General features: G+C 39.6%; 1 protein-coding gene across 1 annotated transcript in view; it reads left to right on the top strand.

Moving 5' to 3' along the window:
- LOC106068981 (NXPE family member 3-like) overlaps nt 1-14,213 on the top strand; it is a 32,996-nt gene that overhangs the window by 7,528 nt on the left and 11,255 nt on the right. The window contains exons 5-9 of the mRNA XM_056021847.1: nt 2,601-2,738; nt 5,814-6,049; nt 7,846-8,030; nt 11,870-12,052; nt 13,892-13,983. Of these exons, the coding sequence (XP_055877822.1) occupies nt 2,601-2,738; nt 5,814-6,049; nt 7,846-8,030; nt 11,870-12,052; nt 13,892-13,983 (834 nt within the window). The remainder of the gene's footprint in view (nt 1-2,600; nt 2,739-5,813; nt 6,050-7,845; nt 8,031-11,869; nt 12,053-13,891; nt 13,984-14,213) is intronic.

The raw sequence follows: 14,213 nt of genomic DNA, 5'->3' as shown, positions 1-14,213 counted from the left end.
CAAAGGTACCTACCCCCTAACCCTATAATTAGTTGGGTCTCTAATCAGTGGCGTAGCTACGGTGGGGGGAGAGGGGGTACACGTTTGAAATTTACCCCCGGCACCCTTGAGGGAGGCCCCCATATGAGTGTCCGAAATTTGTTTTTACTTTGCATATTAAATATTAGGCCTTTATCTCATGTCATGATGTCCAAAGTCAAAATGCAACAGTAAAGTAATACAAATAATCAGACCAACAGACAAGTAATACAAATAATTAGACAAACAGACATGAATAAGTAACAAGACAATCAAATAGATCTAGACTAACGATAATGTATCTGTGCGATTAGAAATATTTTTACCAGTAGTTTTTGTTTAGACAAAAAATGTTTGTAAAATGTTTTACATGTTTCGGATGTTCCTTCAGAGTTGAAGATAATTACTTCCTAGTCCAAACCTTCCGCAGGACGACGGGGGATGGGAGCGGGCAGGGTTTGAACCCAGGACCATCGATAAATCTGAACGACAGTCCAGCGCGCAAACCGCACGACCAGGCAGCCATCCAATATCATTCTTGTAGCTTTCTCACTACTCTATGACCCTGTCTCTTGTCTGGACCAGTTGTGAAAAGAGGTAGGGAAGTAGGGGGTATTTGGGCGTGACCTCCTTGACCCATATCACATTGGCTGTGATTTGGGGTCAATGTTATCGTGTTCGAATTTTTAAAAAAAACGTCACTCAGGACTTTCGCCTATTCAAGGGGACTTATTTAACTTATATCACCACATCTGTCGAGTACGATCTCTTTCCCTTGATGACAAACAAAATAATTAATAGTTAATTAACTTATTGTTTAATTTTTTTAATTGATTCTAGTATTTTCAGGTAAAAGAAATAATTGTTCAAAATTTCCGCTTGATCCAAGATTGGGTGTGGAAAAAATAACATGTACAGACTTTTTACCAGACGGACAGAGTGACTTGATAAAATCTTTGTTAAAAAAATACTTTTTTCTGAGGTACCTATAGTAAAAAATTCTTGGTCAAAAAGCATATCTGCTATTCACTAAACTTCATTAAAGGAGCTTAGCGACTGGTAGAAAATGGTAACTTTAGTTTGGCTTTAGTAATTTTTAGAGAGGGAGGAGGGTAACCACAAAACCCCCTTTTGGCTATACTCATGAAGTTTAGTAAACGTAGCTTTGCTTCTAATCTTGTAGCGAGGTGGGAGTGTTAAGGACGGTTAAGCTCACACCCCCCCCCCCCCCCCGCACCACTCCTTTGGCTACGCTCATTAAATTCGACGAAAGTAGTTTGCTTCAGATTGCGTACCTAAAAGGGGAGTTTTATCGTCACAACCATGTGGAGTGGGGTTTTAAACTCAAAACCCTTTAGAGGGAAGTCCTTAACTCAGAGACCTCCCTTGGTTAAGCTCATAGAGTTTGGTGACTGTAGTTTGCTTTAGTTTTATATTGAAGAGGGGGATTTTAAAGTTGACCCTCCATCCCTTGTTAAGCCCATAGAGTTTGGTGACTGTAGTTTGCTTTAGTTTTATATTGAAGAGGGGGATTTTAAAGTTGACCCTCCATCCCTTGTTAAGCCCATAGAGTTTGGTGACTGTAGTTTGCTTTAGTTTTATATTGAAGAGGGGGATTTTAAAGTTGACCCTCCATCCCTTGTTACGCTCATAGAATTGGGTGACTGTCGTCTGCTTTTTTTTTTTTGTTGATTTATTAAAGAGGGGGGTTTCAACCTCAAAACCCGCTAGAGGGGGGGATTTTAAACTTAAAATCCTTCTTGGCTGCGCTGGGGCAGGTGACAGATTAACATTAAAATCTCACCTACAAAAGTGAAAATTAAAGTCATTAATCAAACACAAAATTCCACTTCCGTATTGAATATAACAAATAAACTTATATTTTGTGACAGGTTGTCGATCTTTGCATAATCATGGGGGCATGTACTGAACACAATTGGTGCATGCCAATGTCATGGCCGATTTTGACACCTGGTCCACCCTTGTTAGAAGACTCTTTACTATTTTATCATTATTGCTTTGTCTCTTTAAGATCGACTAGTCACTAATGTAATCTCCATTATCTTCCCGATACTGCTCTCTTGCGCACGATCTATTGCCTTTCTTTGAAAACAAGAATCGACTACAAGGTAGCCACATTTTGTCATCAGTGTATCTATAATAAAGAAACGCCCTTGTACCTTAGCGAACTGCGCTCAATGAACTCAGCGCTTTTAGTGGTGCCTCGTTTCTCCCTCAAAAGCTACGGTCTGCGGGCTTTTTCTGTGCACTGACCAAAGGTTTGGAACTCACTCCCAATTGATCTAAGACAGACAACATGCTACACTACATTCAAGAAGAACATTAAGACCTACCTCTTTAAAAGTTTTTTTTTTAGATTAGTTTGTCATTTTAGCTCTTTTATGTTCGTAATGTTATTACAGCACTTGAGCCTACATTTTGTTTGTTAACAGCGCTTTAAAGATACAATTATTATTATAAAAGAACGGGTAGTCATTCTCTGGCGAAGCCAGGGTCGAGTTTCGTTAAAGAGAAACAAAATTCATCGTAGTCACTTTATATTATTATTATTATTATTACAGAAGTAAGACGATCGCTGTAAGAGACGTCGCCTACTGTGCTTCTGTGTACAGCAACTCACGTCAAGTGTGGCGATCGCTCACCAACCTATCCGTGGACACAAGAGCAGAAGATTTTTTTAGGATTGACTTAATCTCCAAGTAAGCCTAATCAACTTTAACTTTTAAATGACCTTCAAATGTGACCTTCAAGTGTGACCTTGAACATTTTAACACTTGAAGTTGTGAGGTATACATTGACCTTGTGACAAGAGGGACAATAAGGGTGGCTACCTTTATTATTTTTTTTTTAGAGTTAGTCCCCTTTATTACTTGATTGAGGTCCCTGTTAACTGTTTACAATGGCCACTCTCTCTTGAGTCTTTCAACTGACCAGTGTAGTTTGAACTAAATCTCTATAATGGTTAACTAATACTTGTGTTGTTGTTCTATTACTGTGTTACTCAAGAGGAGTGTGCCACTGTTATGGGAAGAGTGTTTCGATAATGAGCTAAGTAGACTTTATTTATTTTTTAGTACTAAGTTGGTTTATGTAAATATTACATGTCTACTTAGTCTCTTATCCTCTCCTGTATGTTTTTTTTGATAGACATCTTTTGTTTAGATACGAGACAGTAGTGTGTCTCATGAATGACGTCATTTCATTGTTTGTGCATGTATGATATTATTGTAAACCATCTTTTTATTTTTTCGGCATAAGACATTATTGTGCCTCTATGATGGTGGTTCTTTAATTATATTGACCGGAAACTGTCTTGCTACTTTGCTTTGTTTCATTGTGTCATTTTCTTTTGTGAGCCTTTATTGCCATTTATATTTTCCATGATCTTTTTCTTTTGTTTGTAAATAAGCTTATTTTTTTTTGTTGCAACTGAAATCTCAGAATTATTACTTGTCTGTCTCAGTAGTTTTGTACATGTAGAGGCTTTAGTTATTAGCCTAGATAATATAATTGGGACCACAAAGTAACAGTGGACTAACTTGCCAGTACAGTACAGATCACTGGTCTTATGACCTATCCTAATACTAGGTCACTGACCTCATTGTCAAGGTCCTTAGAAAAGTTTAAATCATTGGATGTATATATTTTTGCACAGTAAGTAAACACTTGTCAATGAGATGTAATGTTCCCTTGATTCTTTGCTGACACAACATAGAGCAGAGGTTCACAAACCTAATTTTATTTTTACCCTGGGACCATTTTATGTAGTCAAAACTTGTCCATGGACACTTAAGGGAAATGGCTACACAAATTTAAAAAAAAAAAAAAAAAAAAAACAACATATAAAATGATTCAACAAAGAGGGTTCATAACTTTTGTTGATAATAAAATAAAAATTAATGATTTGGATGAGGTATTAATGCCATTGTATGAGTGTTTTTATGCCGGCTCAACGAGCATTAATTTTGAGTCGGTTGCTTTTATCTATGATGGGGGCTCATTACGGCAATTAACTCTTTCTCTCCGTAATTATTTACCACATTCTAGTGCAGTGATGTCCAAAATACGGCCCGCGGGCCAGATCCGGCCCGCCTAAACATATGCACAAAGTGAAGAAATGTTTTTTAAAAGGCTGAAAAATGTGTTTTAGATACGTTAGGACTCTCACTTTTTCTTGGATGGATTTCATTCAAATCCATGGCATTCTAATTTTCATTATATTTTTTTAAATGAACACGACGTTTATTTTTTCGGTGACAAGTTTTGTCAGTTGTTTCAGGTTCTTGGATAATTCCGCTGCTTTCTTAAATTGAGCTAGTCGTGTTCTAAACATGTTTTGTTTAACACAGGGCATCAGTTTTGCATCATTTTCCGGTAATGTTCATTTGATATCAATGAGAGTGTTATGTCCCATTTAATATTTATGCGTTCATGAAATGGGAGAAAATTAAAAATTAAAAATGGATTCTGAATGTAGAAACTTTCGGTGAAAGTTGAAACAACTTTGCTTTTGTGGAACATGATAATAAGCTAACATGATTTGCACAGAAATGTGGCTTTTTAAAAAAAATAAAATATAACAAAAAGTCATTTGTAAAACAAAACATTTTAAAAAATATGGAGGCATTGATGGTTTGAGCCCAAAGAAAATAAAATCAAGTTATGTCTGCTTGAGTGAGTTGAGCGATATAAGAGAAAAAAAAAGGAGACAAGAAAGAAGTCCACGGTTAGGGCAAGCTACAGAGTTGCTCAAATTGTGAGGAATGAAGTGTAAAAAACTACTTTGTAGCAGTTCTAAGAGAATTTGTCCATTTCCATTCCAAACTAAATGGCAGAGCAGCAGATTTTGAAATGTTTTCTATTGCCAATGAGCATTGCTCCGACAGATCTGCAACTGGAACTAATTGACTTACAAAGCCAGACATCAGTGCTTGAGAAATTTAGAGCGATGCAGACAATTGATTTCTCCGCCGTGTTGTATGAAGAAAGTTTTCAAATTTCCGAACTTAAGTGTTAAGGCTAATCACAATGTTTACAAGCACTTCATTGCGTAGACAAAGCAGGCCTAGTAGTGATATAGGTTTCTAATAAAACTATTTAAAATAGTCTATTCTCTATTTCATTTTTTTATCTATTCGATGATGTGGCCCGCGACACGAGTGTCGGAAATTAAAATGGCCCGCCAGTCAAAAAAGGTTGGGCATCACTGTTCTAGTGGAATCAACGTTGGTATCGTCAGTTAGGAGAGAAAGAGTTAAATCAGGTTGTACTGAACAACAAGAAGGGAAATCAGTCAACATCTTCTGTACAAAGGCCCATAATGCGGAAAACAAATATGCAATATGTTTTTGTAACCAGATTTGGTCATCTCCCTTGTTTAAATATTGGTTTAAATTTTTGGTTTGTGACTATCTCAATAAGTGATACAAGCTTTGTTAGACCTCCATAATGGAAGGCGTATTTTGCCATTGAGCTTATCGCGTATTTATAAAAATAGAAGGAAATATTGTTAGCTAAATTTTTTTTAGATTGTTTGTCGGGGTACCGCTGTGTATGATTATTGTCACGGGTCGCCCGCCTTGAATTTAGTTAATATTTTTGAATAAAACTTAGGCAATGATTAATTGTGCAAAGTTTGAACTAGGTCCAAGAGTGGGAAGTAAGGGAAATAACTTTGACAAATTTTTACCAGACAGACAGATGGAGGGATTATATAGATTTGCATAATATTACAAATGGACATGTTAGTTCTAAATTCTCCCTTCCTGTGGCAGGTGTGGCGCTTTTCATCAGGAGGAACTTATGAAACCTTCACCTTGGCCGCTGTTACCACTGGAACAGGACTACCTGTCATCCCCCCATGTCAACACCACTCAAGATATCGCCTCGGGAAGCAATTCCAAGATCGAATTGATGACCCCATTGGGGGTCAACAACACTCTGACTTTGGGCTCAGAGGTCAAATTCAAAATAACTTTGCTAAACGCCCGAAAAGAGCTTCGGACTGTTGGTAAGAAATTGTATTGGCTAACGCCCTAAACATATTTCATTAAGGGAACTTGCTCATATGCACATAGATATAGACTAAAATTTTATATTTAAAATAAATCTATAATTATAATCTAAATCTATGGCCTCCTTCAGTTTTAAAACGACTATGGAACATCTTATGAAAATGAGATGAATTCCTGGGCCTAAGCTGTGGTCGGAATGATGTCGCCCACACATCAGTCCCCCCTCTCCACGCAGCTGATGTATCCATAAGAACGGCAGTGCCGATACAGTTTGGAGTCAGCGGCGTCGCAGGTTCTGCCAGGGTGTAGCACTGGGTGCTGCAAACTATCTTAGGGTCGCCAGCTACTGATTTTTCCTCAGGGTTGACTCCCGAAACTTTTCCCATGATTGGGTATAGCTGCAAGGCAGCAGAGGTTTGAATTCAGAGTTTTCCTTCTCCTAGGTGGGTAGCCAGCCATGACTAACGAGCCCCTCCTGCCCGAAGCATTCTGGTAAAGGCGCCAGTTACTCGCCTTTGCCCCTTCTTCTGTTAGTGAGAACAGTTCCGCCGGACTCAATATCTGAGCCAGACGTGAAGTCCAGGAGTTGGACTGGTTGTCAGAGGCTATTCGAGACGCATGCCATTAGGAAGCATTTTATAGGTAGTGGAGTGCTTACATCCATTACCACTTCCGGCAATAATAACCTTCCGGAATATCTTATAACTATGATTAATAGTAATAATACTCTAGGATCTATACCTAATTAATAAAATTAGTAACTCAGTCTGGGCTCTAGTCTAGACAAAGATTATCCTAAATAGATCTACAATAAGTTGTAAATAACATTCACAATATTGAAATAACATTCACACTATTGAAATAGGGTTTCTACACTATGGCACAAACTTTGAGGTGGTGACAAGTCCCCTTTCAGACCATGCGGTCTATAGGGCAAATGATGTAAAGGTCATCTGTTTCTGTGGCCCGCGTTTAACGAGGGTGTCATGTGGCCAGCACAACGACCAACCGCCTTTACTTTTCCTCAACTAACGTCAGGTACCTATTAGAGCTGGGTTGGATTTAGAAGCGCCGTAAACATCACAAAATAACAAGGATTCGAACCCAGGACCTTGTGGTTCGGAAGTCAAGCGCTTTACCACTCAGCCACCGCCATCACTGTCATAAAAGCATAGTACTAAATGCATAGCATTTCATAGACAAGGTCTTGAAAGCTCTAGTCTATCAAGCATTTCAAAGTATGTAGGTCATAATTACTAAAATTATTGTCCAAAACATTTCAAGCTTTTCACAATTGGGCTTTGAGGCCGATTGATGAAGGGCTTAGTTTTCAAAGATCTACAGTTCGAGCCCCGATACACACTTAACTTTTTTTTTAATTTCCAATTTCTTAAGGCACAATAGTGTAGACCTAACTTAAGTTGGGTAAGTTATCTGCCGTTGTTCTTGGTGCTGGTCACATGACACCATTATTTACATTGTTTACTTTTTATCCATCATTGAGAAAGCACTTAGAACAGTGGTTCTCAACTTGTGGGTCGCGACCCCCTTGTTGGTCGATTGACGATTTGCCAGAGGTTGCCTAAGACCATCGACAATATGGATTGTTTTTTGTCTATTCTTCTTTTGCTGTGCGTGTGGGGAGGGGGGGGGGTCCGCGGCCGAGTGGGGGATTCTAAAAAGGGGTCGCCGAGCTTAAAAGGTTGAGAACCGCTGACTTAGAATGTGTGTATGCATATTTTTAAAAGTTACATTTACTAATTCATCCTTTATAGTCAAATGTTCTAACCAGGTGGAGATCAGCTTAATGTCCGGTTGATCGGTCCAGATTTTAAGGCTGCGATCACGGCTGACGTCATCGACAACAGAAATGGCACCTACACGGCCGTGACCCGTGTCCCTTGGACTGGACAGGTCAAGGTTGTTGCACTGATTGCTCATTACAGAGAAACTTTCCGTATGACCCTCTACAGACAGGTGAGACAATACCTCAGTGGCCTTGATCTAGATCTAGATCAGCGGTTCTCAATTTTTTAAGCCCCTTTTTACAATCCCCCACTCTGTCTCGACCCCCCACACCCACACACACATACAGCAATAGAAGAATAGACAATAACAATCCATATTTCGATAGTCTTAGGTGACCCCTGGCAAATCGTCAATCGACCCCCAAGGGGGTCGCGACCCACAGGTTGAGAACCCCTGATCTAGGTAGTAGTTAAAGGTGAGAGTATAACCGGGACCGTCTTTATAGAAGGGCTGAACAGGGGACCAGCAAAGTGGGCAGTTTAGACAGGTCTGCAGGATGTGGCAACGAGCCATTGGTCTCCACTGCCCACAGGTTGTGACGCTGCAGGTCAGTGTTCAGGGCTTGTATTACGATTGGTCTTAGTGTACCCCAGTAGCCTACATCTAAATAGTAAGCCTGATCCAGTGATGGGTAAACTACGGCCCGCGGGCCAACTCTGCACTCCGAAAAGGTTTAATGGCACTTGTCTCGAAATAAATATTTTAAAAGTACAAATTTCATTCACACAACTCAAAGCTTCATACTGCCACCAATGAAAGAAACAAATGGTGCAGGATGTCCTAAAGTACCGGTACTTTTGCCAGCACTGCATTTCCCAACAAGTCTATTATCTCGTTCTGAATCTGTGTTTTTTTTTTTTGTTTTTTTTTTTAATATTATACCTTTTATGCTCAGAGCGCTTTGGTCCAATCTCATTTGTGGACCAGTGGGGGGGGGGGGGGAGGGTAGGGGGTATCTAGGAGTTGGCTTTCCGTGCTGCCTTTAGGCGCTCAGTAAACACCACTCTGCCCGAGTCGGGTGTCGAACCTCGAGCCCCCTTCTAGGTAGCAAAGCCAAGCCGAGTTCAAGCGCACTTGGCCTCTCGACAACGCTTCCCACGTTTTCCTGCCAAGTTTCAATATTCATTGCAATTTTCTGAGGTTTTAGTAAAGTTTTAGTTTTAATATCACGGTGTTAACTTTCTTTAAGAAATATGAACCAAGTTTCAACCAAGTACTAAGCATTGGTCAGAGAAAGTCACTATTCCATTATCTATTTAGTCATCGCTGTATCTTCTAGATCAGTGATGCCCAAAGTACGGCCCGCGGGCCAGATTCGGCCAGCGACGTTAATCCATTCGGCCCGCCGAAATGTCGGCACAAAGTGTTGAAAATCCCCCCCTTTTCTCCCCCAAAAATATGTAAAAATGTATCTTTACTTACATTAGGGGCTTAGGGCCTTCAACATATTTGTTTTATAAAGAAAGTGTGGCTGTTTAAAACAAAATAACAACATATAAACGACAGTATGAAACAAATATGACGGCATTCTTGGTTTGAGCCGCGACTAAAGATTGTTAAAAATAAGCCTAGAGATAAGAGGATTGATGAGTATATTTACCAAAAAAAAAATGACTCCGTTGTAAAGCTAGCTACAATGTTGCTGATATTTTAAGTAGAGAAATGAAGCCATCTTCTGACGCGGGGAAAAAAAAGATAAATGTCAAATATCCCATTAATGAATGAAGCACAGGATCTACGGGCTTCAGGTCAATATCGTTTTTGTAGGCCTACGTTTTTTTTTCATCTGGCCCGCGACACGAGTGCCGGAAATAAAAATGGCCCGCTGGGTCGAATTAGGTTGGGCATCGCTGTTCTAGATCTTGTTATAAACCTGTTTCCCAAGTCGGCTTCCTCGTTAATTGCAATAGCACAAGCATATTCAACTTTCACTATTATAGAAAAGTAGCGTTACTTTGGCTTGCTAAATATTGATTGTTATTTTTTATTTATTAGTTTTTGCTTAGCGAAACTCGACCCTGGCAGCGCCAGAGACTGACTACTCGTTCATTTCTAACATAATAATAATAATAATAATAATGTCGGTTTGGACGACGTAGGGCATGAGATTCGCCAATGGGAAGAAAAAACACTCCACGGAAAATTCCCGGCTTCATTACATGGGGACAACATCGACAAGGCTGCTTCCTTAGCATGGCTCAAAGCAGGTCATCTCTACCCTGAAACTGAAGGCTTTGTTACAGCAATACAGGACAGAGTAATCAGGACAAAAAATTACGAGAAGCATATCCTGAAACTCAATGTTGTCGACAAATGCCGAAAATGTGGAAATGTGGGCGAGTCGATTGAACACATTATGGCAGGATGTCCAGCCCTATCAGAATCAGCCTACCTAGGTCGCCATAACCAAGTTGCAAAGTTAATACACCAACACCTGGCTTTGACGTACAATTTGATCGGTAAGGACACTCCTCCTTATTATAAATACTCTCCACAAGAGGTTCTCAAGTCTACTGAACATCTGCTGTACTTGGAGAGGCCTATTCTGACCGACAAAACGGTAGATTTCAATCGCCCGGACCTGTTGTTCATCGATAAAAAAGAGAAAACCGCTACCATTATCGATATCGCCTTACCACTGTCTCATAATTTAAGAAAAACTGAGATAGAAAAACAAAGAAAATATGGGAACCAATGCTTGGAGATTAAGCATCTATGGAAATAGTCCAAAATAACAATATACCCCATTGTTATATCAACGGAGGGGATAATAACAACTGACCTCACAGACACCTCCAAGTCTCTTAACATTCCTAGGAACATCATTGTTGCCTGTCAGAGGGCGGTACTGCTGCAGACCTGCCATATCACCAGAAAATTCCTCAGTGGAAACTGTTAAAGGGACTACAATGAATTTTGTTTCTCTTAGCGAAACTCGACCCTGGCAGCGCCAGAGAATGACTACTCGTTCATTTCTAACTTTGTGTTTACTGGACATATTGCGAATTCAATAGTGATCTCGGAATAGATCATAACAAGCTCTATGGACTAAAGAAGAGAATAAGCACATATATTTTAAATACAAAACCTAATGTAAAAAAATAAGCTTTGAGAACATTGAATAATTAACAGGTGTATCGACATTTTAATTGGTGACTATCAGGACTATCCCAATAGACTCTGTAGACGTAAGTGTTTCTGTCACCACCTCACCCCTTTCCTTCCCCCTGTACAACACATTAATATTTTACCAAACCAAACTGTCCCCCACCCCTCCCCCATCCCTGTACTACCATCAATAGTTTTATAAACACACAGGGAAAAAAAAAAGAATGGGACGATATGGAAACGATTGTCACCTCAAACGCACGATTAAGGACTTGGTTCCCGGTCATTTCATCCCTGGTCATTTTGGTCACTTCATCCCCTGGTTTTCCTGTGGGCCCTAACTGGTCAACAGTCATTGGCCCAATCTCAATGAGCCTCTTTGCGCCATTGTTGTTACGCCACAGGCTGTGGGCCCCTAATGGTTGTGGGCCCCTAATAGTCGTGGGCCCGGACTCATTGAACCCCTTCGCGCCATGGATGCTACGCCACTGGTAATATGTGTTATTTAGAGAAACAATTCTACAAATCGGCTTAGGTATAAATTGATTATACTTTTAGGTTTTTCCTTAAATGTGTCAGTGGGAATCTCGCAAGGAATGATCGGAATCTCCTAAGTTTAGCAAGAGAGTTCTTGCCAGTTTGTAATATCACCAAAAGACACTAATATTCATGTTCATCTTTATGGCCGATTATTAATTTTTTTCCCCTATGTACAGCCGAACCCGAGAAACACGTCAGCGAGTGGCGAGACACTAGTGTAGTTTCTATACAGCTAATTTAACTCTTTCTCTCCATAATTATTCACTACATTCTGGTGAAATCAACGTTGGTATCGTCAGTTAGGAGAGAAAGAGTTAATAGATAACTGTAACTAATATACATGTAACATTTCTCAACAGAGAGTTTTTAAGTCGCATCATTGGTTTGTTGGGAACTTTCTCAACGATAAAGTGGGAGAAGCTACGCCCTGTTTACCCTACCCCCACCTACCTGCACACAGCAGTGATGAGCTCTGTAATCTGACGGAGGTCAATGGAGCGCCCTGGTACTGCGGAAAGCCGGTCAAAGCAGATTTTCTAAATGTGAGTTTATATTTTTAAAAATTATATTTACCTTGTATTTGTCATACTATTAACGGGCGGTAAAAAAAACAACAAGTGTGCAAACAATTCCTTTGTCTACGATGACTGTGAAAAAAATGTGTAGGTCACTGTTGGGTCAACGAAGCCACGTGAAATATATTACCTTTTACCTATCACTTAGTCTGTTGGACCGTTCGGGCACCAAGCAAGATTACTCTCTATTAATTCTGCATTACTTATTGACTGCATATTTGTAAAAAAAAAAAAGGTGAGCTTTTATATCAGTCTCAGTGGTTTTTGAAATCACGAAATCAAAATGGCCGAAAAGAGCTAGTCCCGTCATTCTATTAGGACCTTCTCATCTTTCAGTTTCACATTCACAATTACATAGCTCCTCCTTCGTGATCGAAGATGAGCACATCTCTCATATCCTATGGACTCGAAGATGACTGTAAAGTCCAATCCTCGCTTTCAAAAGGCCGATCGCATTCGTGGCATAGGTGGGTTTGTGATAAGTTTAAGTATTTTTTCTTATTTTTGATCCTTCCCCCGTTGTGGGAGTGACATTAAATCTACATTACGGTTTCCGCCATGATCTAAGGAATGTGTATGCCAAGTTTTTATTAAGATTTGTCAAACGGTTTTGCTTTCTATGCTGGACATACATACATACATACATACATACATACATACATACATACATACATACATACATACATACATACATACATACATACATACATACAAACATACATACATACATACATACATACATACATACATACATACATACATACATACATACGCCTTACTTTCGGCTTTATACATTAGAAAGAAAAAACAGATGATACAGGAACTTCAGATAAAGACTACATTGATAAAACAAGTAAAATCATGTAAATATCTAGGCGTCGTCATTAATAACAAGCTCTCATGGGAAAACCACCTGGAAACTCTGACAAAGACAACAGCCCAGCGACTATTTTTCCTATATGAACTCAATAGCTTTAAACTAAACAAGAAGATCCTAGATAACTTTTACAGCGCGACTATACAAAATCTGCTAGCGTACGGAATAATTTGTTGGCAAGGCAACGCTTCATCTAAACAGTTGCTCCGCCTAGAAAACATTATTAAAAGAGCATCGAAAATCACACGCACAACATTACCATATTTAAAGGAACTTTTTGAACAGATATGTCTAAGAAAGATCTGTAAAATCTTGAAAGACAACTGCCACCCGCTCCATCATAACTACGTCAAGTCGTCTCGAAGTGGGCGACTACTGTCAATCAAGACAAGAACAGAGCGGTACAGAAACTCGTTCGTACCTTACTCGGTCAGACTATATCAACGCCACTCGTTGATCAAGAAACATGAAAAGGACCAAGATGCCTGTGTGTAGTCGCTGAATGAACTCTTCATGTTGTCTGTTGTATTTATGTGTATGTTTCTGTTGTGTTGTCTTTATATGAGAAAAGAGTCCTTGTAATCACAACAAATTTCCATATGGATCAATAAAGCAGTTTTAGTCTTAGTCAAGATAACTTACTGACTGATCATATCTTATCTTATATAATACAGACGTTACTTCAAAAAAGAAGATGATTACGTCCTACGCGTCATGCATTTAGTCATGCATATTAACCAATGTTTCTGTGACGTAATTTTTATGTGCATCCAAAACAGTCCGATTTTGTACGAGTTTGGTTTATGTCCGTCTGAGCTGACCACATTTAAAACAACTTTAGTTGGTATTTGATCTTGAGCCACTGAAATGTTTAGTAACAGTGATACACTTATATTCGTTGACATATTCATTTGTCTCTTTTCTTTAAGTGCTCTCATTTTGTGACGACGAGGCGGTTAAGCGACATGAGTAAAATACCGTTGTCGGACACTGAAGCAGAAATACACAAAACTCCACGCAGGTCAGTAGTGGTCTTCTCGTCTCACTTACTTAGACTTAGATCCTCCAGCGCCACTAGGCGCGTTGGGCGGCAAGCTGCCTCCACAAAGATCTGTCACTGGCAAAAGTCTGAAGCCTCTTTCCACCTGAACGGTTTCTTTGCCTTGAAGGGCTTGCTATGTGGCGGGCACTGGGCGTTCTGTTGGGCTTGGTCCAACACCGTCATCGCGGTTTGGCACCCCTCGCCGCATG

Source organism: Biomphalaria glabrata, chromosome 2 (assembly GCF_947242115.1).
Source record: "Biomphalaria glabrata chromosome 2, xgBioGlab47.1, whole genome shotgun sequence".
NCBI classification, from domain to species: Eukaryota; Metazoa; Mollusca; class Gastropoda; family Planorbidae; genus Biomphalaria; species Biomphalaria glabrata.
Note: the sequence above shows the minus strand (reverse complement) of the source record. Positions and strands in the feature narration are given on the sequence as shown.